Consider the following 27965-nt stretch of genomic DNA (forward strand, 5'->3'; position numbering starts at 1 on the left):
ATGGTTATGGTTCCATCTCTGAGGAACATCATATTAGACATCTTGTTCAATGCAAGTAAGATCCTCTTGTGGCGCAGAGTGGTAAGGCAGCCGCCATGAGGGTGGGAGTTCAATCCCAGCAGCCACCTCAAGGTTGACTCAGCCTTCCATCCTTCTGAGGTTGGTAAAATGAGTACCCAGCTTGCTGGGGGGTAAACAGTAATGACTGGGGAAGGCACTGGCAAACCACCCCGTATTGAGTCTGCCATGAAAACGCTAGAGGGCGTCACCCCAAGGGTCAGACATGACCCGTTGCTTGCAATGGGGATACCTTTACCTTTACCTTTTACCTTAATGCAAGAACTAATACTTGTGACTTTCTTTGAAGAATGTAGGAGGGCAGGACTCCCATTTTTTGTAATTTTGAAAACCTTTAATAGAAGTGTATATTATAATATTAAAAATCCATATGCCATACATGTCAGCAGCAATATTTTAAAAAAAAGAACAGCCATGAAGGCGTATGAATAGTTCTCAGACTTTCCAACATGTTCACTGTGGTCTACATTTGCTAAAGTTTAACCACTATATCTTTGCCACGTATGAATCTTGCTGAAAATTTGGTTGGGGATTGGGATGAAACATTCCCTCCACACACAGGCAGTTTAACTGAGCAGCTTGAGCATCACTTGCAGAGAGAGAACAGGTAGCTTTGACCCATGAAGCAGAAGATAGGTGGCTATTTCTATAGTTATTTGTATTGCTAATGTATGATACTAAATTTAGCCATATCTCCTGGTTTTGCAGGTGCACAAAAAAGGTTTACATTTGAATCGCCAAATCACAGGCTGCGATGTACTTTTAAAGTCTCTGCCACTGATATGTCTTCCATCCCTCCGTCAGCCAGTCTTAACCTTCCTCCTGTAACCATGTCGGGTACATGCATCATGGAGGAGCATGACAGCTATACAGATCAGACATGGAGTATAGATGAGCTACCGACTAAACGGGGTTATTATCTACAGGGAAATTCCTCGCGTTGCGTTGCTGAGGTTTGTATTCAGGACTGCCACTATCTTGGAAAGTTATTTTATTATACATGAGTTTTAACATTTGTTTCTGCATAGAACAGTATTTTTGTTGTGATGCTATAAACATGGTCCTCAGCCTTTTGTATCTAACATTCCAGCAACTGTTCTGTCAGAGAACCTGGGTCCCACCATGCTTTTTCTGAGAAGGAAATGTACATGTTTACAGGCTGTTTGTTATTATATTTATCATTGGGAATGAACAAATTAATAGTTATAGAAATCCTGTGTCAGGCTGGTGGTGCCCATAATACAGCTTGAAAACCTCTGCTGTGTTGTAAGACTGGAGCATACCTCTGCTGTTCTCATGTAGATCTTTGCACACATTTTTCTTAGACATTTCATTCTCATGCATAGCAAGCCCTTGACTATATTTCATGTGAGCCGATCAGGTAATCAAGATAGGACAGAATGTGTAGGGTGATTTTAAACTGTTTGTTTGTTTGTTTGTTTTACCGCCCTCTTCTTACTACTCAGGGCAGTTTACATAACACAAGAACATGAACAAAATAAAAACAATAATAGAGACAGTAGTAGAGGTGATCAAAATGGCTAAGTAACAACCAACAGTAACAATAACAGCAGTAATCATTGAACGTTAACATATCAACTGTAACTGTAACCCCATAGATCGGTCAATGCAGAATTGCTCCTTATTCTATTTAATGGGCACATCTGAATGAGAAGAGGGGTTTTCAAACAATAATTTTCAGTTAATGTGAGGGAGTTAGAAATTTGAATACGTAGTTCTAGAAGAATTTCAGGAAGCCCCGGTATCTTGAAAACGTTCAAAGGGCTAGAATGATCAAATATCTGCAGAATTCCTCAGAGAAGAGCCAGACCATAAAGATAACGGAGACATCAAGGTTTTCTTAATTATTAATCTTGCTATTTATTATCATTTAGAAATCAGATGGTGGTCCGCAATGTGGTGATATCCACCGTCTTAGAACAGTGGTGAAATGCAGCATTGCCAAATCACAGGCTCTTCACAGTCCCCCAAGAGGGCTGAAAACAAATAATGCTGCAGTATTCAAAGTTGGTGCTCTCAGAATCAACATTCTTCAACATCCAGCTGCCCTTCACAGCATGACGGTGTGGAGTTCTCATCAGCTTTCAAAACAGATCTCTGACCTCATCAGACAGCCATCGACAGTGTAAGTATTTGACTCGACATAGGTTGCCATTTGGAGATTTCCTGTAAATTTGCAGGGTCATGCCTATATTATGTATTATAATCAGGCATCTGGGACCCAATGTCTATTGTGTGTCTAATAATTTGTGTTTCTTTGTAATATAAACAGACCACAGCCTACAAAAGAAGACACTGCAACGCCATTACCTGCAGAAAAGATGCCTACAAGTGTAAACCAGACGCCTATTGAAACCAGTGAATTTCCGCAGTTGCCTGAGGACTTGGAGAAGAAGCCCATTGTTCTTAAATTCAGTGCCAGGACTTATGGAATTGCTGTTGGAGCATCCCTCTTGCCATCCTTAAAAGCTGAGTACAAGATGGGAAGAATGAGAAGCCATGGAAGGACAGGTAACTGTTCCAATGAGCTTCATAGATCTCTATTTAGGGAATATCACAAATATCATGGCATCATTATAAGATTCCACTTGTAATATATCACATAACAATTCTACTTGTAATGGATACAAATACTTTGGCCACCTCATGAGAAGGAAGGACTCCCTGGAGAAGAGCCTAATGCTGGGAGCGATCGAGGGCAAAAGAAGAAGGGGATGACAAAGAATGAGGTGGCTGGATGGAGTTACTGAAGTAGTAGGTGCAAACTTAAGTGGACTCCGGGGAATGGTAGAGGAAAGGAAGGCCTGAGGATCATTGTCCATGGGGTTGCGATGGGTCGGAGACGACTTCGCACCTAACAACAAGAAATGGGTGCATTCAAAAGCACTGATGCTTCCAGTCAGTTTTTCCACGGCTTTCCTTAGATGACTCCCTTCTCTGAGCTCTATGTGTGACATGACAGGGATGCTTGGAGGAGACAGGAAAAGGCACAGGTTTTGAAATATTTTAGTTAAGATTTTTAAAAACTGAAATGAGAATAAAGTGCAAAATTTAAATTATTCTCAAATATTTATAATGTAACTATCAGTCAATAATTATTGCAGTTTGAAATGCGGCTTATGGTTACAGTCCAGAGCAACTCATGACAAAATTTTCACGTACAGCATTTTGGCTGTTGTCATTTCCTAACAACAGCACTCCAATATTGCTAGGGAAATTCTTTAGAAACTTGAGAGGACAGCAAAAACAATTCATAATGTGCCAGGTCGGGGGGAATGGGCCAGTTTAATGGGAAACCTTCCTAAATCCTGTTGGGTGCTTTTTATGTTTTTGCTTATGGGTAAAGAAATATGGATTCCTCATGGTTATGGTTCCATCTCTGAGGAACATCATATTAGACTTCTTGTTTAATGCAAGAACTAATACTAGTGGCTTTCTTTGGAGAATGTAGGAGGGCAGGACTCCCATTCTTTGTAATTTTGAAAACCTTTTACTATAAGTGTATATTATAATATTAAAAATCCCTTCACCATACGTGTCAGCAGCATTTTTTTAAAAAAAGAACAGCCATGAAGGCATATGAATAGTTCTCAGAATTTCCAACATGTTCACTGTGGTCTACATTTGCTAAAGTTTAACCACTTTATCTTTGCCACGTATGAATCTTGGTGAAAATTTGGTTGGGGTTTGGGATGAAACATTCCCTCCACACACAGGCAGTTTAACTGAGCAGCTTGAGCATCACTTGCAGAGAGAGAACAGGTAGCTTTGACCCATGAAGCAGAAGATAGGTGGCTATCTCTGTAGTTTGTATTGCTAATGTATGATACTAAATTTAGCCATATCTCCTGGTTTTGCAGGTGCACAAACAAGGTTTACATTTGACTTGCCAAATCACAGGCTGCGATGTACTTTTAAAGCTTCTGCCACTGATATGTCTACCATCCCTCCGTCAGCCAGTATTAACCTTCCTCCTGTAACCATGTCGGGTGAATGCATCATGGAGGAGCATGACAGCTATACAGATCAGACATGGAGTATAGATGAGCTATCGACTCAACAGGGTTATTATCTACAAGGAAATTCCTCGCGTTGCATTGCTGAGGTTTGTATTCAAGGCTGCCACTATCTTGGAAAGTTATTTTGTTATACGTGAGTTTTAACATTTGTTTCTGCAGATAACAGAATTTTTGTTGTGATGCTATAAACATGGATCTCAGCCTTTTGTATCTGACATTCCAGCAACTGTTCTGTCAGAGATCCTGGGTCCCACCATGCTTTTCCTGAGAAGGAAATGTATATGTTTACAGGCTGTTTGTTATTATATTTATCATTGGGAATGAACAAATTAATAGTTATAGAAATCCTGTGTCAGGCTGGTGGTGCCCATAATACAGCTTGAAAACCTCTGCTGTATTGTAAGACTGGAGCATACCTCTGCTGTTTTCATGTAGATCTTTGCACACATTTTCCTTAGACATTTCATTCTGATGCATACCAAGCCCTTGACTATATTTCATGTGAGCTGATCAGGTAATCAAAATTGGACAGAATGTGTAGGGTGATTTTAAACTATTTGTTTGTTTGTTTGTTTGTTTGTTTGATAATTTATTTATTATATTTTCCCACCCTCTTCTTACAGCTCAGGGCAGTTTACATAACACAAGAACATGAACAAAATACAAACAGTAATAGAGACAGTAGTAGAGATGATAGAAATGGCTACATAACAACCAATAGTAACAATAACAGCAGTAATCATTGAACGTTAACATATCAACTGTAACTGTAACCCCATAGATCGGTCAATGCAGAATTGCTCCTTCTTGTATTTAATGGGCATATCTGAATGAGAAGAGGGGTTTTCAAACAATGATTTTCAGTTAATGTGAGGGAGTTAGTAATTTGAATATGTAGTTCTAGAAGAATTTCAGGAAGAACAGGTATCTTGGAAATGTTCAAAGGGCTAGAATGATCAAATATCTGCAGAATTCCTCAGAGAAGAGCCAGACCATAAAGATAACGGAGACATCAAGGTTTTCTGAATTATTAATCTTGCTATTTATTATCATTTAGAAATCAGATGGTGGTCCGCAATGTGGTGATGTCCACCGTCTTAGAACAGTGGTGAAATGCAGCACTGCCAAATCACAGGCTCTTCAGAGTGCCCCAAGAGGGCTGAAAACAAATAATGCTGCAGTATTCAAAGTTGGTGCTCTCAGTATCAACATTCCTCAACATCCAGCTGCCCTTCACAGCATGACGGTGCAGAGTTCTCATCAGCTTTCAAAACAGATCTCTGACCTCATCAGACAGCCACCGACAGCGTAAGTATTTGACTCGAGATAGGTTGCCATTGGGAGATTTCCTGTAAATTTGCCTGGTCATGCCTATATTATGTATTATAATCAGGCATCTGGGACCCAATGTCTATTGTGTGTCTAATAATTTGTGTTTCTTTGTCATATAAACAGACCGCAGCCTACAAAAGAAGACACTGCAACGCCATTACCTGCAGAAAAGACGCCTACAAGCGTAAACCAGACGCCTACTGAGACCAGTGAATTTCCGCAGTTGCCTGAGGGCTTGGAGAAGAAGCCCACTGTTCTTAAATTCAGTGCCAGGACTGATGGAATTGCTATTGGAGCATCCCTCTTGCCATCCTTAAAAGCAGAGTACAAGATGGGAAGAATGAGAAGCCATGGAAGGACAGGTAACTGTTCCAATGAGCTTCATGGATCTCTATTTAGGGAATATCACAAATATCATGTCCTCATTAAAAGATTCCACTTGTAATATATCACATAACAATTCTACTTGCAATGGGTACATTCAAAAGCATTGATGCTTCCAGTCAGTTTTTCCACGGCTTTCCTTTGACGACTCCCTTCTCTGAGCTCTGTGTGTGACATGACAAGGATGCTTGGAGGAGACAGGAAAAGGCACAGGATTTGAAATATTTTAGTTAAGATTTTTAAAAACTGAAATGAGAATAAAGTGCAAAATTTAAATTATTCTTAAATATTTATAATGTAACTATCAGTCAATAATTATTGCAGTTTGAAATGCGGCTTATGGTTACAGTCCAGAGCAAGCCCATGACAAAATTTTCACGTACAGCATTTTGGCTGTTGTCATTTCCTAACAACAGCACTCCAATATTGCTAGGGAATTTCTTTAGAAACTTGAGAGGACAGCAAAAACAATTCATAATGTGCCAGGTCGGGGGGAATGGGCCAGTTTAATGGGAAACCTTCCTAAATCCTGTTGGGTGCTTTTTATGTTTTTGCTTATGGGTAAAGAAATATGGATTCCTCATGGTTATGGTTCCATCTCTGAGGAACATCATATTAGACTTCTTGTTTAATGCAAGAACTAATACTAGTGGCTTTCTTTGGAGAATGTAGGAGGGCAGGACTCCCATTCTTTGTAATTTTGAAAACCTTTTACTATAAGTGTATATTATAATATTAAAAATCCCTTCACCATACGTGTCAGCAGCATTTTTTTAAAAAAAGAACAGCCATGAAGGCATATGAATAGTTCTCAGAATTTCCAACATGTTCACTGTGGTCTACATTTGCTAAAGTTTAACCACTTTATCTTTGCCACGTATGAATCTTGGTGAAAATTTGGTTGGGGTTTGGGATGAAACATTCCCTCCACACACAGGCAGTTTAACTGAGCAGCTTGAGCATCACTTGCAGAGAGAGAACAGGTAGCTTTGACCCATGAAGCAGAAGATAGGTGGCTATCTCTGTAGTTTGTATTGCTAATGTATGATACTAAATTTAGCCATATCTCCTGGTTTTGCAGGTGCACAAACAAGGTTTACATTTGACTTGCCAAATCACAGGCTGCGATGTACTTTTAAAGCTTCTGCCACTGATATGTCTACCATCCCTCCGTCAGCCAGTATTAACCTTCCTCCTGTAACCATGTCGGGTGAATGCATCATGGAGGAGCATGACAGCTATACAGATCAGACATGGAGTATAGATGAGCTATCGACTCAACAGGGTTATTATCTACAAGGAAATTCCTCGCGTTGCATTGCTGAGGTTTGTATTCAAGGCTGCCACTATCTTGGAAAGTTATTTTGTTATACGTGAGTTTTAACATTTGTTTCTGCAGATAACAGAATTTTTGTTGTGATGCTATAAACATGGTTCTCAGCCTTTTGTATCTGACATTCCAGCAACTGTTCTGTCAGAGATCCTGGGTCCTACCATGCTTTTCCTGAGAAGGAAATGTATATGTTTACAGGCTGTTTGTTATTATATTTATCATTGGGAATGAACAAATTAATAGTTATAGAAATCCTGTGTCAGGCTGGTGATGCCCATAATACAGCTTGAAAACCTCTGCTGTATTGTAAGACTGGAGCATACCTCTGCTGTTATCATGTAGATCTTTGTACATATTTTTAGTAGAAACTTGTCTTAACAGATTTTCAATCTGGTGAGTAGATTTGATCCCCCCCCCTTTGTTCTTGAAGCCAGTTTTATCAGGCATTCGTTTATGATAAGCATTATCTTTCTCTGCCAGGTTGGTTCATTTGGACATAATCTTACCACAGACCTTTTGAACCACCTAGTTTTTGTTCAGAAAGTCTTCATGAAAGAGCTCAATGAAGCGATGCAGAAAGTTTCAGGTAAGTGTAATGGCTTTTGAATTTTAGTCGAATTTTACTTTCTAGTAGATAGAACCAGCTTTTCCTCTAGATCTCACCCAATCCCCTTCTTTAGTTACAGCCCCCCATACTCCATGGCTTTTGTTCATTCAGAGAAGACAGGCACCCCTAGTATCCCCCCCTGAAGAGCTGGGTGAGGGAGGGGCCGGGCGGGAAGAGAGGGGATGGGGGTCTGCCGCCAGGTAAATTTTAACCACTGTGGGGTTTTAATTGTTCACATTTTTATCTTTGTGGGTTTAACGTTGTGACTGTAACCTGCCGTGAGACAGTCTCGAGAGGAGCAGGATATAAATCAAATAAACAAACAAATAATCCTTATTGTAGCATTTTAATGGTCTTTTTTTCACAAGTGGAAAAACTTGTCAAAACTAACCCATTGTTTATGGTTTAAATGAAGCAAAAAATAATCAAGTGTGTGCTAGGAAAACCAGTGCCATACTTTCTTGAACATTCAAATCTGGCTCCTCTTTTATAAGATTGACTTCAGAATAAGAAGCCTTCTTGACAAAAGCTGTGTTGGATGGATCGTATTTATTTCATGCATGTCTCAACTATTCCCCCAATAGGGAACCCAGAGTAGCTTATATTGGTCTCCTGTTCACCATTTTACACTCACACTAACCCTGAAAGACAGGTTAAGCTGAAAGTCACCAAGCACGTTTGCATGGCAGACTGGGAATTAAACCACTGCACAGCTCCTAGGTTTTATCTATAAACAATATGAACATTTGTAATCCTTGGCAAAATTCTGGAAATATACGAAATATCCTTGCAGGAGGGAAGCAGCCTATTCCTCTTTGGAATGAGCATGATGGGACGACGGATGGAGAGAAGCCAAAGATTCTCCTCTATTCTTTCAGTCTACAGTTTAAGGTAGTTTTTGTCTCTTGCATGTTTGCCACAGTATGACTAGGGGTACCTTTCCCCCATTTTAAAAGCACATTAATAGTATGCGTTTAATCAGTTTTTGAGCCATAATGAATAGGTTATGCCCTGCATCACGTCTTAGACTACCTCATTCTCAGTAGGAAGGGTGCTCCTTGTTCTTTCTTCTGTGTCTAGGCTGCTTCTTCATAAATAGCAGATCCCTACTGTTCTGCCCTTTTAAGCTTAAGGGTAATCTTAGATTTACTTGCAATTTTAAATGATTATGTTGTATTCTACCTCATTTTTCAGCCAAAACAATTGGCTGAAAACAAAACAAAACAAAACAAACACTCGTGTACCTAGTGTGTTTGACACCTGGAGGAGATCATTTTTAACACCCCACTCCTACCTCCATAGGAAGCCTGTAAACAAAGAGGGACGTTTCTGTCTTTGAGACATGTACAGGTTGCTGTGAAAGAACAATCTTAGCAAGAGGGGGGGGGGGAGAAAAGATGAGGGTCTTCTTTGCATTGCAAGAAACAAGGAGGCGTTTGAGTAACTCTTGGGGCACTCCCTTCTGGGAACCATTTCCTCATCTCATTCCTCAAGCCAGAGATTTCTGCCTCTTTCTTTGACCATTGGCAATACTAGAGCAATGGGCATACCACTGCCTCTTTTAATCCCTCCGGGAATTCTCCTGCTGAGAGGGAGAGGTTGATTATTTCCCAGAGGGGGGCTCCAATGCTTATGCCTGTTGTTTTTAGGAGCCATGATGGACATGGGTCTAGTGGTTGGCCTCAGTGCTGCCAGCATCCTGTCCACTTCATTTAGTGAGAGTCGTCTGAAGTGACTCCTTGTATTCTCCAAAGACGGACAAGGGGCCTCTAGTTCACTTACTGTGTCCAAAGTTAGAGAAAGGTCATGGCGAAAGTGACTTGCAAATGCCTCAGCTAATGTCCAATTGGCTACTGCTGATTTCGCTATTATTTTAGGCAACTACTTTTTCAAGAAATCTGTTGAAAGACCGAAAACTTATTGAAAACTTTATTTAAAAAATGTTTGAGAGACCGCTGAAGCATACCTTTAATAGCTTTTGTTTTTCTTACCAGGGTATCCGGGTAACAGCCACAACACCATCCGTGAGGGCTGTAAGATTCGAAACAGGATTGACAGAACTGGAGCTGTCCAACAGAATCCAAACAAAAGCAGTGTCTGGCAGTAGCAGCTCCTTAAAGCTTTTTGGTAAATGCCAGGTGGATTTGAATCCGGCATTAGGGCAAACTGTTAAACATCACGTAAGTTTACATCCTTCGTATGGTTCTCAAAATAAGATTTAAAAGGAGATGCCAAAAACAGCTTTGCAAAACACTGTGGAAATGAACAACCACCCTGAATTTTAGTTTGTTTGTACGATGTCAAAGTGGGTCCTTTTTAATGTTGAAGTCTCATGTTTAATATCTCTGGACTATCTTAAGGTTTATGAAGAAGCTGGATCAGACTTCCATCAGGTTGCTTTTTTAAAGACTGGAATTGGATTAAGAAATGCCCTCAGAGAGGAAATCGGTGGCTCATCGGATCGTGCAGCTGTGCTCATCACTTTAAACAGACCCGTTGTCTTTGCTCAGCCTGTGGCCTTTGATAGAGGTACTGCTTGATGCTGTGTCTGTTGTATGAAGTTTTATATGCCTTCTGAACACCAGTATTTGGGGAGGAAAATGTATCAGAGAGCCAGTTTGGTGTAGTGGTTAGGAGAACGGACTTCTAATCTGGCATGCTGGGTTCGATTCTGCACTCGCACACATGCAGACAGCTGTGTGACCTTGGGCTCGCCACAGCACTGATAAAGCTGTTCTGACCAGCCAGTGATATCAGGGCTCTCTCAGCCTCACCCACCTCACAGGGTGTCTGTTGTGGGGAGAGGAAAGGGAAGGTGACTGTAAGCTGCTTTGAGCCTCCTTCGGGTAGGGAAAAGCAGCATATAAGAACCAACTCTTCTTCTTCTTCTTCTTCTTCTTCTTCTTCTTCTTCATCTTCTTCTTCTTCTTCTTCGTTTGAACTTTAAAGAAATCCCAATTTCAGGCAATATGCTGCCTTTGTTCTTCAACATACTTTGGGAACTGAAATGCAAATAACTTTCTAGCTCTTCTGGGATAGCATTATTGCTAAAAGCAAGGTGAGGTTATACGCACTTATGAGCTAACATTGTGCAAAATGTTTTTCCCCCTAAAAAGCTGTGCTTTTCTGGCTGAATTATAAGGCTGCTTATGACAACTGGAGTGAACAGAGACTGGCCTTGCGTAAAGACATCCACATGGCCACAAAGGAAATAGTTGACATGTCACCTGGAATCCAGCCGACATCTGCTCAGTCATCGGAAACACTCTTTCTTCAGCTAGCAGTTAATGATTTAGGAATTTGCCTGCCCATCACAAGTGCACCACAGGTATTGAAGAATATATGATTTCATTATTGAAATAACAATTTGTCCACATCCAAAAAATTTTCATAAAACCGTCTCGAAGTTTTAATATTGCATTAACGCTATAATTTGAAATGCCAAACTAATATTTTTATGCTAACAATGTGAACTAAAATACTAATAAACTAACAATTTGCCACAGTTACAGTGGAACTTAAATTTTGGGGTAGAATGGAATTTTGGTTCTAGAAATTCTTCTAACATGCTTGTTAGATACTGTGGCAATGAACTTATCCAAAAACCTACAATACATTAATTTAAACATCAAAATATTTTCCTTACCGTAGAATTTTAATTACTATTCATTTAATTTATTTGAAAAAAAACTCCATCCTGTCCCTCTGCCTGGATGTAATAACTTTAAAAGTATTTTCTTAAACATTTAATTCTCTGTTAATCATTTATATATTACATACCTAATAGTAGCCATGAACAATGTACAACTTCATTTAATAGCTACTAATGCTGTTTGGATTTAAAGGGATTATAAAATTACAGATGGAGATTTATAAAGAACTTAATGAATAAGAAACATTTGAGTCCCAGAGACTAGGAAAAAAATCTATATGATAAGTTTTATTTGTGGTATTTAATTCAAGAAAGCAGTGGGCAGCATCATGTCTCTCACTTGCTTCATCTGAAAATATTTCTCCTATCATAAATTATACAGCATATATGTCTGTTGTTACTTACATGAATAATTTTACTCCATAATCAAAATTTCAGGCCAAATGTATATAAACAAGATGTTAAAATCTCAAGGCATCAATAAAATAAATAATACACATATGTCTGGTAATTGCAAAAAACGCAATAGGATAAAATGTCTCTATTGATACTGGATAATGTTACCTTGTAACTGGAGGATTTAAGATTAAGATATATTCCTCAAAACAAAGCCTAGTGTTTAATAAATGACACTAAAATTGAACGTTGGTAAACTACATTCTTAATGTTGTGGAACTATAAAAAAGTAGTTGTCTGTGGCAGCAATACTGCAATCTAAAAACACTAGAGGAAGCCCAATTGAATAGAAAGGGACTTACTTCCAAAGAGTCCTGTTTAGGACTACTCCCTATGAGACCTAGGCGTAGTCTGCATACAAGAGATAATGCACGTTCAATGTGCTTTCGCGGCTGTATTTTCCTGTGCGGAACAGGAAAATCTACTTCTAAAGTTCATTGAAAGTGCATTATCTCTTGTGTACAGACTAGGCCCTAGTGTGATATAGACTGGAAAACGCCAGTTTGACTGCTGAAAATGCAACCATTAGGATTGTGGTATACAATATATATACTATAAATTGTACTATACAACTCAAGTCAATATTTCACAGCATTTTGAGTACAGTACATATCCTGTTATGTTTTAAATTGTTTGAAAGTAGTAACCAAAACATATAAATATAATACTTTTAATATTGGTATAGATTCAGAGACAGGGGCACAAGATTAATTTTGGGGGACAGAAAGAAACACAGAATAAGTACTATGTAAGTAATAAGTGTAATCTCAGTCACAACATCTGGTGAGCTGTATTTCCCCATGTTTACTAGAATGTAGCTGAAAGTAAGTGATTTAGATGTTTCTGATGGTCCCATGAGTTCATGTTGCGTTAGAAACTTGTGCTGTGGACCTCTACATGTGCTAGTTTGCTTGTTAATGAAGATGTCCGTATAGTTTTAATAGCAGAAGTACCAGGTAGCCCACTGTCAATTAAACGTTGCCAGTACCTCTTGGGAAAGACAGAACCGTTATTCTACAATGATTTTTGATAAGCCAGTATGGGATGTTTATGTGTGTGTATAGGATGACAGAACTGTAGAAAAACATGATTGACTGAGAAATTAGTACCCCTCATTGTAAATATCTGCATTATAATTCGCTGGTGACTTAAATAAACAGACTTACAGGATACGTTGTGCCTTTTCATTTTATAAACAGTCTAACCACTCAGCTGATTGGGACACTGGCTCTGCTTTAGTCTTGACCACTGAAAGCACTTTAATTACTGCCTGCTCTTCAGAATCCCTGGTTAGCGAAGGACATTTAAAAAACTTCTGTATCCGCTTTGTGGATGGCTTTGAAACAAGCTGGGATGACTGGAAGCCAGAAGTACGAGGAGATCTAGTCGTGAATGCTTGTAAGCGCTTCTATTTCTTTTGTTGTTTGTCTTTAAAGTGCTGTTGGGTTGAAACCAATTTGTGGCAACCCTTTAGGGTTTATAAAGCAAGAGACAAACAGAGGTGGTCTGCTGTTATCTGTGTCTGGCCAGTGCTCATCTGAACACTCTAGAATTTGAATTGCACATTCATGTCTGGTGGTGGAAAGTGCTGTCAAGTTGCAACTGACTTATAGTGATCCCGCAGGGTTTTCAAGAGATGTTCAGATGTAGTTAGCCATTGCCTGCCTCTGTGTAGCAACCCTGGACTTTCTTGGTGGTCTCCCATCCAAGTACTAACCTGAGCCAACTCTGCTTAACGTCCAGCTAGGGTTATGCGCTCCATTGCTCTTTGGCCACTTTGGCGAGCACCGAAGCACGAGGCAGCCAGTGGCACAGAGGGGAGGGGTGATGGTGGCGCATCACTTGGCACCCCAGCGCCACCCCTCCACGCTGCGATGCTGGCTGCCTTGGGCTTCGGTGCTCGCCAAAGTGCTCCGGAGCACGCAACCCTACTTCCAGCATCTAACAAGACTGGGCTAGCCTGGGCCATCCAGGTCAGGGTACTTTCTTGTTTGGAGAAAAGAAACTGCGGGTAATCTTTTACCTCTATAGTTTAGTATCAATAAGGAAAAGTGATGTAGAATTTTGCCCATGCTACAGGGAAATACAATATTAACCAGGAATTCAGAACTAATGTAGAAATGGTTAAAATATCAGTGCTTTCTCCTCAAAGAGAACTTAATAGTGTGTTTTTTCTTAAAGGTTAGTATAGTTGCACAAGTTTGAGAAGTATACAATGGTAGATTCACTGTATGCCGGTTCCACTTTTAGGTGTTGTTCCCGATCGTACATATGAGGTTTGTTCAAGGACAACAGGACAGGCAGCTGTAGGTAAGATATTACAAGACTGAATCTGCACTGGCACACGATACAGATTTTTTCATAACTATATTGGACTTCAAAACCATTTCAGTCTTTGAGTTTGGTTTTCAATTTCCAGTGCTTACATGTCATTCCAGTCTAGTCTTTTAAAAAAATATCTGTTGCCTTTTTCTCTTAATGAATGAATAAAGACTGTAAAAAGATATGTCTTTCAGTGGTATAGATTCTTTCTAGTGCAAGCAGAGTTGCACTAGATGAAGAATTTTCTTCCTGCTTTCTGGGACAGTCCTCAGACACCACAAAAATTGTGAAGGTGTGCAGTTGGAGGAATGGCTGCAAATCATGCTTCAAGTGTCTTTTGTAAGCTGAAAAATTAGTATCTTGGAGACCGGTCATTGCATTCAACCATTAATGAGAATATCAAATGGGAGAGTTCTGCTAGGCCTTCAGTTGAGGCCAGGTAGAATTGGAAGATCTTCCCCTCCTCTGGTGTGCCATTGACCATCTCCCTGGAGCCAGAAAAAGAGTCATGGGGCCTGGGGGGGGGGGGCTTTGTCAGGACTGACGGGGGTTGGGAGTTCGGAATGGAGATTGTGTTGCTTTATTTTGTAAATTTTATTTGTTGTGAGCCAGCTGTGCTGGAATTGGGGGTATATAAATATAACTGATAAATATTTTATATTTTTATTTTAATCCTACTGGAATTTTGTGTAAGCTAACCCAGAAGCAAACTGCTGGACAGGTGGAATATGAATGTTTAAATAAATGCATGCCTTTCATTTTAGTGTTCTTTGAATCTCTTGGTGAAGCACGTTACTCCTTTTTTTTTGTTGTTAAAACAGAAAGTAATAGTGCTGGGACATGGACCCTTAATGTGCTGTGGAAGATGTGTGGCATTGATGTGCATATGGATCCCAACATTGGGACAAGATCAAATGCTCTGGGAAATACACTTACGACATTGACTGGAGAAGAAGATTTAGATGACATTGCTGACCTTAACTCCATCAACATGGCTGACTTCTCTGATGAAGATGAAGTTGATACCATGTCTCCCACTGTTAGCATGGTTAGTGGACTAATGAATATATCTCAAGGTCATTCTAATATAATTGAAATAGCAGCTAAAAGTAGCTGCAGTCTCAGGGGTGAAGACTTGATCAGTTGAACTCACCTCCAAATAAATGTACAGTCAGGTTGTTCGTTTTTATTCCATCCCGCTAAAGGAATCTGACAATGCAATAGTGACTTTTTTCCCAATCTGGCAACGGCTAAATAAACCTTAGCCACAGTGATCCATGCGATGGTCACCTCTAGGCTGGATTTCTGCAACTCACTCTACGTGATCCTACCCTTATCCCTGATCCGGAAGCTACAATTGGTCCAGAATGCAGTAGGCAGGGTTCTCACGTGAACACTGTGGAGGACCCACATCTGGCCTGTATTCCAACAACTGCACTGGCTGTCAGTTGAAGCCCAGATCAGGCTTAAAGTCTTGGTAATCACCATCAAGGTCATACTTTCTATGCCCCCAAGAGCATTATGCTCAGCCAACGCCAACCAGCTGGCAATCCCTGGCCCCAGGGAAGCACATTAGGCCTCAACCAGAACAAGATCATTCTCTATCCTGGTGGAATGAGCTCTCTGAAAATTTCCATGACCTGTTGGAGCTAGTGGAGTTTGGCAGAGCCTGCAAAATAGAACTCTTTCTCCAGGCATTTGAGGCTAATTGAAACTAGCAACATCTACTGAGCCCCCAGAACTGGAGAGATCAAGATACAAACCAAATTCTTCAAGAAGTTAGCAGTCTTAGGCATTTCATTCTCATGCATACCAAGCCCTTGACTATATTTCATGTGAGCTGATCAGGTAATCAAGATTTGACAGAATGTGTTGGATGATTTTAAACTATTTGTTTGTTTGTTTGTTTATTATATTTTACCACCCTCTTCTTACAGCTCAGGGCAGTTTACATAACACAAGAACACGAACAAAATAAAAACAATAATAGAGACAGTAGTTGAGGTGATAGAAATGGCTAAGCAACAACCAATAGTAACAATAACAGCAGTAATCATTGAACGTTAACATATCAACTGTAACTGTATCCCCATTGATCGGTCAATGCAGAATTGCTCCTTCTTGTATTTAATGGGCATATCTGAATGAGAAGAGGGGTTTTCAAACAATAATTTTTAGTTAATGTGAGGGAGTTAGTAATTGGAATACGTAGTTCTAGAAGAATTTCAGGAAGCCCCGGTATCTTGGAAATGTTCAAAGGGCTAGAATGATCAAATATCTGCAGAATTCCTCAGAGAAGCGCCAGACCATAAAGATAACGGAGACATCAAGGTTTTCTGAATTATTAATCTTGCTATTTATTATCATTTAGAAATCAGATGGTGGTCCACAATGTGGTGATGTCCACAAGCTCACTTCTGGGCAGTGGATTGTAAATCACCTGCTGGGTTTGAGCCCCCAAAAGCCAACATTATTCTGTTCCTGTAGAATATCTTTCGGGATCAGCAACAAGTGATGCTACTGATTCTAAATATTCACATTTAAAAGCGGGCAGGTCTTGCTCATGGGGACCTGCAGGTAGTTTATCTTTCAGTGACTGATGAAATTAGTGGATCCCGGGCAAATCAAGAATGAGTTGGCCTCTTTTGAAAGTGATTTTGCATGCTGCTTTGATTGGTGGTGAAAAATCTGCTCTGCTTTTAAAAAAAACAGACACTGTAAACAGAAATGAAAATATATCCTCTCTCTTTTTAAATAGGAGAATGCTGAGTGTAGGAGACAGGGAACAGCTAACAACCAGACTGGAGAGCAGAGAGGAAGAAAGTATGTCAAACATTTGGTAGAGATAAGGGAACGAAATGAACAAGCCAAAGCAATTGGTGATCGGAAGTAAGTATGCTTGTTCTTTTTCCTCTCAGAATCTTTCAGTGATCCAGTTTCCTGGCCTTTCTTTAATATGGTTGATTATTTTATCTCTCGTGTTGAAAGATAATTTTTATTTTGTATCTTTTATGAATGAAAATCCTTAATAAAAATATAGGGGCGAAAATCAGAACATCACAAGCGTATTGTCGCAAGATAAGTCGATAAAGTTATTAGGCCAAAAACCATGCGGTGGTTCTTGGATGCTGTAATCTTCTGGGAAAAGCCCCACTTTGTAGCAAGCAGAGTCTTCTGCAAAATAATGACATTGAGGGAAGGATGTTTCCTATGATTTCAGGCAAGCCATGCTTGATAGGAGCAAAAGTAACACTGCTGTGCTCTCTTCCCATATCCTCGCAGCAAAAGAGCTGCTGCCCCTACAGCTGCAACACCACAGATACTTTAGTTAGTATCTTGTTGCATTCCCTTCACATCAGTTTATGATGAGATGCATACATTGCACTTCTACAGTCAGAAGTGGCACCACAGAAGCCATAGCAGTGCTGCTGCAGTTTCTCCCTGTCCCCCTCAGGGCTTGGGAAATAGCTCAGCAGCAGCCTGGCCAACCTTAGTTCAACTAGAGTCAACTTGTCCTCACATTATTATACCATATAGAAATTCAAGCAGTGGGCACCATATGGGCTACTGTCAGCACCCTCTCCACGTGGTTGCATTGTAGAATCCTCAGCTCCAGGATTCTGCCTCTGGCCCACCATCTCTAAATTAATATAGAGCTGATTTTATGGATGACTTTATCACTGGGAACATTACTGTTGGCATTTTATTAAGGTTTTTAAAATGGGAGAGCCAGCCCTTCTTATATTTGCAACACATCAAGAAAAGGGGACTACCTCTTTTTGACTGTACAGGTTTTCACTTCGGTAATTGCCTAGAAGACATTCTTAGTGGCCACCAGAAACTGTCTGGCTTATATCCCGAGTAAAAAGGTTTATTATAGTAACAAAAGCTTTCTCCAAAGGAAAATGTTCTGAGAAGTTGAACAAATAGTCCAAATAGTCTGGGACAGGACGCGTGGTAACTGCAAGCCTTTTAGCAGGCAGGGTTACAGTTTTATAATCAACGCTGCAATTGGTACTTCTGATTACTTGCTAAGAATTTCCGTCACTTTAATTGCTCTCAGGAAGTTGGGTGCAAGCGAAGGAACCATAAACCAAGAGATTCAACGTTATCAGCCGCTGGAGTCAGTAGCTGTAAATGACATCGGTCGAGATGTCCGTAAAAAACTGCGCAGGTCAAGTATGAGGGTGAGCAGTGTTTAAAGATCCTTCTTGCACTTGATCATTCTTTGAAAGAACTACGTACTACTCCTTTCATGTCTGTTCTTTTTCACAATACTAAAAAGCAGGCATCTCTGCCCAGAAAAACCTGAAGGCTAGGGCAAATAAAAGTATGTTGGCTTGGGGTGGAAAGGAGCAAAGGAAGAAGGAAAAGGGGAGAGGTTACGGGGGCTTTCAATAGAAGGAAAAAGGAAATAGTGGGGGGAAGGTAAAATGATATGCCCCCCCTTGCATATTATGGGTATATTGGTACTATACTATTGAAGAGTAAGAGTCTCTTGTGGCACAGAGTGGTAAGGCAGCCAGCTGAAAGCTTTGCCCATGAGGCTGGGAGTTCAATCCCAGCAGCCGGCTCAAGGTTGACTCAGCCTTCCATCCTTCCGAGGTCGGTAAAATGAGTACCCAGCTTGCTCGGGGGTAAACGGTAATGACTGGGGAAGGCACTGGCAAACCACCCCGTATTGAGTCTGCCATGAAAACGCTAGAGGGCGTCACCCCAAGGGTCAGACATGACTCAGCGTTTGCACAGGGGATACCTTTACCTTTACCTTTACCTTTACTATTGAAGAGTTCAGTGTTAAAGGGTTCAACTCTGTATCCAAATATGCTACTTCTATATGAATGTGTAGATCTTTGCAGTGTCCTAAAATTCTCAATATTCTGCTATTGATTTAGTATTTGATAAGCGAGTACATTCTGTTCCAACACTGTGCATGCCCTTTCATTCACTAACAATTTCTATTCATTTCTTCCATTTACAGGCCACCTTAGGATATCCTGCTCTTCTATAGCTTTGCTTTAATAATCCATTTTTATACTAGTATGTCAGTCTGTGCTTTATGTTATCACATGTTTGCTCATTTCTCCTCCAGCTTATTCACTCATTGATTTATAAAGCATAATTCATTCATTCATTCATTCATTCATTCATTCATTCATTCACATTTATATACCGCCCTCCCCGAAGGCTCAGGGCGGTTTACATTGAACTAATAAACAATACATGAAACAATCTTTGTTAAAAATCATACAATAATTAATAACAGTGGTTGTAACAGTATAACAGTATAATATAACAGTATAACAATATAATAAAATAGTACAACGATGCGTAGTATGGCTCATTTGCCCTGTCCAAAATATGACTCTGAAGATTATTTGCTTTGCCTTTAGGACATCTGAGGAGGTCTTCTGGTAGAAGCACCAACTATAACCTCAGTGTCTTTTTTCCTCTTTATTATCAGTTTCCTGAGGAGTCAGAAACGGATCTTTTGCCGGTAACCCTTGATGGTCCATCCCATTATTCATCCACTAGTGATGGATCATGCTCAGTATTCCATTCACCCAAAACTCCAGCTGTCTTCTCACCAAACATTCCCTTCCAGCCTGAAGGAGGAAGACGAGACAAAAGTTTGTCCTCAAAAAGTGAGGATTCTGAAAAAGACGATGGCCATTATTTTTACCGAACGGCACAGTGAGTATATTCTTAAGAATAAAAGAATCAAATGCTTGTTGCTAGAGTAAACTTTACAGCTTTTTATTGAAGACTGTACCGAAAGCAGTCTTCTGTGTCAAATCTTCAGTGTTAATTCTTGACTGGCTGGCATTCTAGAATGGTGAGGAGTGAAAATAGAGAGCCAAATAATGGCTCTTTTCAGTTTGTTTCACAGTGACCATTTATGCACTGGAGGTTTCATGCTGGGCTACAGGCTGAAGTTTTAGTCGTGGCAGGTTGCCCCACCTCTTCCGGCAACCACACCAGGGAGCATTTGGCCCGGTGCACCTCATCCATGCCCGATTTGTGCTCCTGCACGGGAACTGGGGCAGTGAAGTGCCCAGTGCATAAGCGGTCAGTGTGAAAGGGATAAATACACTGAACATGATCCTGTTGATGCATTCAATTGTGATCTCTTTTGTAAAGGACAACACCTGGATTTTCACCCCCAGAACATGCATAGTGAATATCAAGGCTACAAAATCCATGCAGAGTCCCTTTCAGAAGATCAGGAGGATTGTGTGTAGCGTGTCCTGCATGCATGATCATGGAATGACTGCTTTTCCTTCTAGGCTATGTATTTGACATAAAATGATGTATTACATGCATTCAGGGATCTTGCTCTTAATTTTAAAACGTTTTGAATAGAGGGGCATGAAATGTCCTTTAAACATGTTGAGCTCCTTGAATACAAGCGTACAGTTACATTGAATTTGCTCATCAATTCAGAATTTTTATTTTCATTGGTATGTTTGTGAAATGAATTCACAAAAACACTTTGATCCGGCTGAGGCAACAGGAAATGATCACTGTTTATTGCCACTTGGAAGCATGTGATGCTTAATCAGAGCCCCCCCCCCCCCGAGATCTTTGGTAGGCTTGTGCAGTCTTTGTGGTATTGTGAAATGCTATCTGAGACAAGCAAATTTATTTTGTCAAACGTTTAAATATTTCTTTGCTTTCTGCAGGCCTCTTTCTCGTGAGAAAGCAACAGGTTTTGCTGCTGTGCACCAAATCTTTACGGAACGGTGGCCAACAACTCCCGCCAACAGAAGTGTGACCGGCACAACGACAGAGAGGGATATCGACTTTGAGCTTGACGTTAGAGTTGAAATTGACTGTGGGAAATGTGTCCTTCATCCAACAAGACTTCAGCCAGAACATGACGACATAAGCTTAAGGAGGTAGAAACGTTAAAGTCTCAAAATTGGCAATGTCTAGCATATCCAGGGGTTTCCTGTGGGAAAGGTAGACGTTTAGCATGATCCTCTTTTGTATGCATAGCATGTGACCCTACAATACAGCTCCACAATTTTGGCCACTGTGCATCATGCAGATGGGCTTTGCGCCTACACAGGGGAAGAATTGATAAAGTCCTAGTACTAGGATGTTGGAGGAAGTCTTTGCCCTTCAGAAATTCAGCTTCAAATTATGCATGCCCTGAGGAGTTGTTCCTTTACTGCTTATTGACAGTGCTCCAGGGTCAAAAGGCATCTGTTGTGGGAAAGGTAGGTGGATCATGTGAACACACAGGTGACCACCTGAAGAACAACAGTTGCAGGCAAACAGCCTGTTTTTACTATTTACTTGAAGGGTGTAGATTAGTAAGCTGACCTGCCTGGAGCCAGGAATAGGTGCATCCCTTGAATAGCATTCCACCCCGAATGTGCGTTATTCCCCCCCGTGCATAATGGGTCAGGATGAGACAGTGGATGTTCTGGTGTCTGGATGCAGGATGGGATACATGCAGTTGAATAAGCTGGCTGCTCAGTCTTTAAAAAGTGAACCGACTGCCAATGTACTCTTGGGCACATTTTAAAATGTTCATAATTTCCTTAAAAGACTAAATGGTCTGGAGCCCGTTATTTAAGAGATTGCTTGTTCCATAGGTACCCACTCAACAGCTTTGATCTTTTTGGGAGGTCCTGTTACGTATGCCCCAAGAAATAAATTAGATGCTCGCTAGACTGTACTGTCAAGACAAGTCAGCTGTCATACAGTTAACTGCTATAGGCTGTTTTATATGATGATGATGATGATTCAATTTCTTTCCCACCACTCCCTAACTGGCTGGTGGCGGGTCACAATGTCTTAAAAAAACCCATTAAAACTCCCATTAAAAGACTTCAGATACCCCCAACATGGCAGAAAAATCCTATTCCCGCCCCCACAACTAAAGATGTAGATTATGTCTCCTAAAGCAGGTGGCCTCTGTCCCTATGTATTCCTATCACTAGCTCTCAAGTTCTCGGGAGCTATTAGTATGAATTAAACACAGGAACGCACGTGATATTGCTTTGTACCGAATCAGTTGGTCCATCAGGGTCAGTATTGTCTGCTCAGATTGGCAGTGAGTCTCCAGGGTCTTGGGTGATGGTCTTTCCAATCACCCAAACTTTATTCTTTTAGCTAGAGATGCCAAAGATTGAACCTGGGACCTTGTGAATGTTTTACCACTGAGGGAATATTTTGTAATACAGGTTGCAGACTGCAAGATATGGGAATGAATGGTAAAAAAAAGTATGGGCACTGACTAGATGTATAGGAGTATATTTTAATACCTCTCATTTTACACTTCAGAAATGACATAATGCCATACAATGTCCTATTGGACACTACTGTGCACTCTTCCTTATTTACAGGAGTTATGATCGGAGTTCTAGACGTTTGGACCAAGAGTCTCCTTCAAAAAAGAAGGAATTTCAAACAAACTACGCATCCACTACTCACTTGCTGGCTGGAAAGAAAGTGCCATCATCTCTGCAGACAAAGTCTACTGACTTGGAGTCAACAGTATTTTACATTCCTGGTGTGGACGTAAAGGTAAAGTAGAAGAAGGCTGGGTAACCCTGGGCTCCACTTTGAGAGGGAAGCATAAGCCCAGTATGGGGCAGCATAAGCCCAGCTTTCAGTCCCTCCCCTGCTTCCTTCATGAGATGCTATTGCAAAGCCCAGCTTCCTGTACTTGGGCAGAAAGGGTTCTAATAGTAGGGTGGGTAGTGTATCAGCCGAATTCCTACCTGCTCACCAACTATTAAAATCCTCATGCTACGTCCAAAGGTATTAATTCTGCATATGGTTATGATTAAATGTGTGGCTTTTCTAGTATGTGTTCACTTTTGAACTCGAATAGAGTAACTTTGTTGTCAAATGAAGTCCGGAAACAACAGCCGATTGAAAAAAGAATGCTAGGCTAGGTTGACATTGGGACGGTCATGTTCTTAACTTGGGTTCAGGCCATGAGACTTGAAAACATTTACCTAATATTAGACACATGATCAAAACAAAACCCTTGGTGCGACTAGCATTCCATTCTGTTAGAAAGACAGATCATCAGTCAGTCAGATGAGGCTGAAACGTAATAGAGTGAAAGTTAAGTTCCATTACATGCAAGATTGGTGCTGTTGTTTTGTGCTGCCCAATACATCTTTGTGACCTCAGAGTCTTGCTGCGTTTGGAAAGGACACTGAACAGCTTGCCAGTTAAAGCTCTGGCTTTTTTGGCTTGGAACTGTCTATTTGTTATCACATGAAAAGGATATTCAGTTTTTGCTTCTGGCTGTATTTAGGGCCTCTATACATTGCATAAATATCTGCTACTCAGTAGTGCTAGTGCAGTTCAACATTCTGAGGCTGTTGATTGCAAATCGGGATGAGCAGTTAACCAGGAAAATGTGGTCCACAGTTCATGGCACTCCCAGTCCATGCACTAGGAACCATCATGAACTTGCTTTAGGATGCTTAGGGCTAATCCTGCGTTGAGCAGGGGGTTGGACTAGATGGCCTGTATGGCCCCTTCCAACTCTATGATTCTATGATTCAAGTCCAAATGAACTGGTGAGATTTGTGAGGCAATAGAACAGCTCCCCTGACATGCTAGAGACAAGCAACTTGCATTGGATCTCTAGCTGACTCTCCTCTATCTGCCCTCGAAGTTTGGTGAAGATTGGATAGATTGGATTCAAGTTATGTCTCCCCAAAGAAGGTGCCCCCAGGAAAGTGCTTTCTCGGGAAATTACAGGCAGTCATCTTGACAGGCGCAGGTTCAGGAGTACATGGAAAGGATCATGTGCAAGCTAGAGGCATCAATGTTGCAGTTGACCTCCCCCAGGATGTATGCCCTCCAAAATATCCTCCCTGTTACTCTGAAGTTTTGTAAACAGAATGAATGAGGACAGTCTGGCTGGAAATGTATCCATTCATGAACTGCCTGGCAATTCATGGGAAGTTCATGCCAGTCAAAATGCCATAAACATGAGTTCGTGAACCAGCCAAAATTGGTCACAAACTTTATTTTATGAGTTGGTTTGTGCCTGTTCCTAGCTGTCACTTTCCTCTAAAATGTCATATTTCTATTAAATGTTTCAGTCAACATCCATCCATATATAGAATTTATAACATAATAAATAATGAATCAAAATCAAATTGTCAATCAAAATACAAATACTTAAAAACCCAGCTGTATTTTTTGCAGTCAAATTGCAGCTGACCTGACATGGCAATTCCACAGGGCTTTCAAGGCAAGACAGATTTAGAGGTGGTTGTGAGGCTGCCCTCACTCTTGCCCATCCTGGGGTTCTGACCCCTCCACTGTGGGGCTTGCCCCAGCTCTTGGGCCTTTGACATCTCCAGCTCAACCCTTCGGCTCAACCTCGTCTTGTCTGGCCACAAAGACTCCCTTCCAGTTGTGCAACAGAAGTTTGGCTTTTTTCCATATGAGTTAGTTGTAGATTCCATTTACAGTCTCTCAGAAGCTCCACTGGCAAAGTTTTCCACACTCCTTTATCTCCCCATGCCCAGCCACGACTGCCCCCAGCCCTCCCCTTTTAACCTTCCCCCTGGACTAAGCCCAGCTCCCTTGTTAATTGGCCTGAGGTTACAAGAGGGCTTCATTCTTTGACCTCAGTCTGGATGCCAGCTCTGTGCTTGCAGACACACACTTCCTGTTGAAACTGAAGGCCTCTCGGGACTCTGCAGGGTTGGGAAAGCATCCTCCCATGTTCCTGCCCCCCTCCCAGAACTCTGTTGCATGTCTCCTTCTATGAATGCTGCCAGTGACAGAATGCCTATACAGGTGTGAAACGAGCAATTTGTTGCCTTTCAGCTACACTACAACTCCGAGATGTTAAAGACCGAATGGCCAAATGCATCCCGTGGTTCATCTCTGCCAAGAACCCTTTGCAAAGAATCCAAGCTGCATGGTATGAAATAATATAATGTATTCATTTTGAAATACATCCAGTTATACAGAGCTTCTGCCTGAAATGTTGATGAGTTACTCTTGGGGTTATGAATGACCTTGTAGCCCCATATTTTGGCAGTCATGGCCTCCTGTGGTAGCCATTTTGTGATTGTGCCCACCACCTTGCGTCAGAATAACAATGGGGCCCACAGGATCAAAAAGGCTGGGAAATCCATCCCCATTTGACTAGGACCATTTTTGACTTCCAAATAAACTTAGATGTTTACATGATGTAATTTGGATGCTAAAATCTGATACTGGATTCAAGATCCGGAATTCTTTAATATTTATTTTTAAACATTATCCTTCACTTTTATTCTCTCTATTCTTATATTATTAGACATTTTTTCACAAATGGTTTTGTGAAAACCTCTATGAACGTAGAGGTTTAACGTGGTTTTAGAGAATTGGATGCAACATTGGCAAACATTAAAATTCTGTAATCATAATTCAAACTGACAAGCACTTTGAGCTACATTTTACTTTTTCATATAGAAGAATAAACCAAAGATAGCAACATAGGGATTTTGAGGTCAAGATGAAGAGGGCTTTCTACAATCTTTGTAGTTTAAAACATTGGCAGTGCCTTACAAGGCATTTTGAGGCGAAGCATTATGAATACAAATAGAGTTGACCAAATATGGCATCTATTTTTGAATTAAGTGTCAGGATTTTACCTCTGGCAATCAAAAGTGAATTGATACTTCCCATTAATGGAATAAAAATTCTTCAACTTCCAAATATATCTAGGTCTTCAGAGGAACTATCCTCTTCATTTCTTGAGTATGGAAATCCTAATTTCACAAACCACACTATAGTTACGTTAGTGATGGGAGTTCTAAAATTATACTCCCATGCAATTTAATGTCTCTTTTTTTTTAAGTATACCCCCTTCCCCGTTTGCTTCTTCATGGAATTCTTAGCCCCATTTATTCAACTTCTATAGTACTTTAGGATTCTCCTTTAGGATTCTCTCCAGCTACTGCAAATTAGATTAGACTGAGAGAATATGACTGGCCCAAGGTCTCCCAGCGAGCTTCTGTGGCACACATAGAGATTTGAAGAGACTAGTCCAACCACTGCACCAGCTCTGAATAATTTGATATACTCTTTAAATTGGGCTAATGCCTTGCTCACTCCCAATTCAGATGATTATTGAACACATTAAAAAGTCTCTGTACCAAGACTTGTGGGATCCTACTGCTTGCTTCCCTCTGCAGAACTGTCCATTTATGCCTGCTCTCTGCTTTCTGTCTTTAGCCAACCCAACCAGTCCCCGTGATTATTCAGCTGACTGATGACGACTCTGGGTGCAATCTCAACTCCTTCCCTCCCCACTTTTCCAAAGCGGAAGAAAACCATCAAATCATTAAACCTCAGTCAGGGCCTGTTCCTAACTTTGCATGGCCACCTTTCTACCGAATGGGCTATTGAAATGCAGCCATTCAGCTGTTTAATTTTATAGAAAGCTTATTCATTGATTTGGTAGCTATTTTTCTTGCTGTTTCAAATTACATGTATTTAAGTCATGCCGTCTTGATGATGTATATGCAAAAGGCTAGGATTCGGGCTCTTGAGCAAAAATAGATTTATCCAATGAGTTAGAAAATCCATTTCTCAATTTGTATTCTAATGAAAGCTGGTTAACTGGTATTTCACTGAACGCTTAAAAAAAAAAACCTTTCGGCCAAAGGGAAGGGAAGAGGTGGCATAAAAACAGCAAAATTGTACGCCTGGGTTGCACTGCAGTCTTTGCCGGAGGAAATGGTGATTAGCCCCTGCTTGTTGGATTTCCTAGAAAAGGCACTTGAAACCATTCTTATAACTCCAATAAAAAGGAACGATGCAGGTACCATATGACAAACTAACTTATTTCTATCACAGCTACAATTTGTTCCATGTTCCCCTGCTTAATTATTAAAACTAATTTCTTTGTCTTATTAAAAGCTGTTAGCACCCAAGATGAAGATATCGGGCAGTTTGATATGCAAGATCCCTTAGAAGAGTCCACAGCCTCCTTGGTGTCCTCATCAACCTTCCCTGTGGACGTGGTGGTTTATGTAAGAGTTCAGGTGAGGAGGAAGACAGCAAGACTTGGAGGCAGTTCCGGTCCCATTGAAGTTGACGACACAGTGGATGGGAAAATGCCATGATGCTCTTCATGACAACGTAACATTTAGAACAAGGAGCATAATCAGCGGAACTGTGAATAACTCTGAAGGGTGCTCAGCAATGTCCCTTCAGACATTCCACCTTTAAATAAATGTTTCTGCTGCATGTTTGCCGTTTGATTTCATAGAATGGTTCTAATGTTGTTTACCTGAATAAGCCATCATGCAGATATTGATATTCAGGATAGAAATATTGTACATATTCGTTGCAACTGGTGTGTTTGTGTCTTAAAAAAAACAGTTTTTAAAGGGAAAGGGGCTTTTCGGGAGCATGAACACATCTGTCCATTGGCTGTTCTGTTTGATTTACGGCCAGGGGCGGGAAGAAGCACAGAAAAATATCGCTTCCTTTGCTGCAATTCCAGCGAGACCAGAAACCTGTGGGGTATGAATACAACGCTACTGGGACGCTATTGATTCCACTAAAATTAAAGGTATGAGGAATGCCGAAATTCCACTATTAAATATAGCGTTTCTGCATACTGAAAACAATTGGCAACATTGGTCCTTGTGTGGAAAGGCCCCAAGGTATGCGTTCATTCACAGATCCAGCACAATGCCACTAAAGACAATGAAGAGAGACTTCAAGTAGTTGGCTGAGAGCCTGCCCAAGGCTTTTGGGCTGGGGCCTCAG

At 40.7% G+C, this 27965-nt stretch overlaps 1 protein-coding gene across 1 annotated transcript; it reads left to right on the forward strand.

Moving 5' to 3' along the window:
- On the forward strand, positions 1-27437 carry LOC143841964 (bridge-like lipid transfer protein family member 1). The gene is made up of 23 exons (XM_077346513.1): positions 1-55; positions 787-1031; positions 1974-2224; positions 2372-2610; positions 3960-4204; positions 5176-5426; positions 5574-5812; positions 6916-7160; positions 7648-7753; positions 8568-8665; positions 9769-9954; positions 10135-10303; positions 10891-11102; positions 13082-13280; positions 14133-14192; positions 15026-15252; positions 16963-17093; positions 18268-18391; positions 19669-19898; positions 20888-21103; positions 22562-22742; positions 25023-25119; positions 27108-27437. Exons 1-23 carry the CDS (start codon positions 1-3, stop codon positions 27311-27313), a joined length of 4212 nt encoding a protein of 1403 aa, XP_077202628.1. The 3' UTR covers positions 27314-27437.
- Positions 27438-27965: the final 528 nt, after the last annotated feature.

Source organism: Paroedura picta, chromosome 7, assembly GCF_049243985.1.
Source record: "Paroedura picta isolate Pp20150507F chromosome 7, Ppicta_v3.0, whole genome shotgun sequence".
Lineage (NCBI taxonomy): Eukaryota > Metazoa > Chordata > Lepidosauria > Squamata > Gekkonidae > Paroedura > Paroedura picta.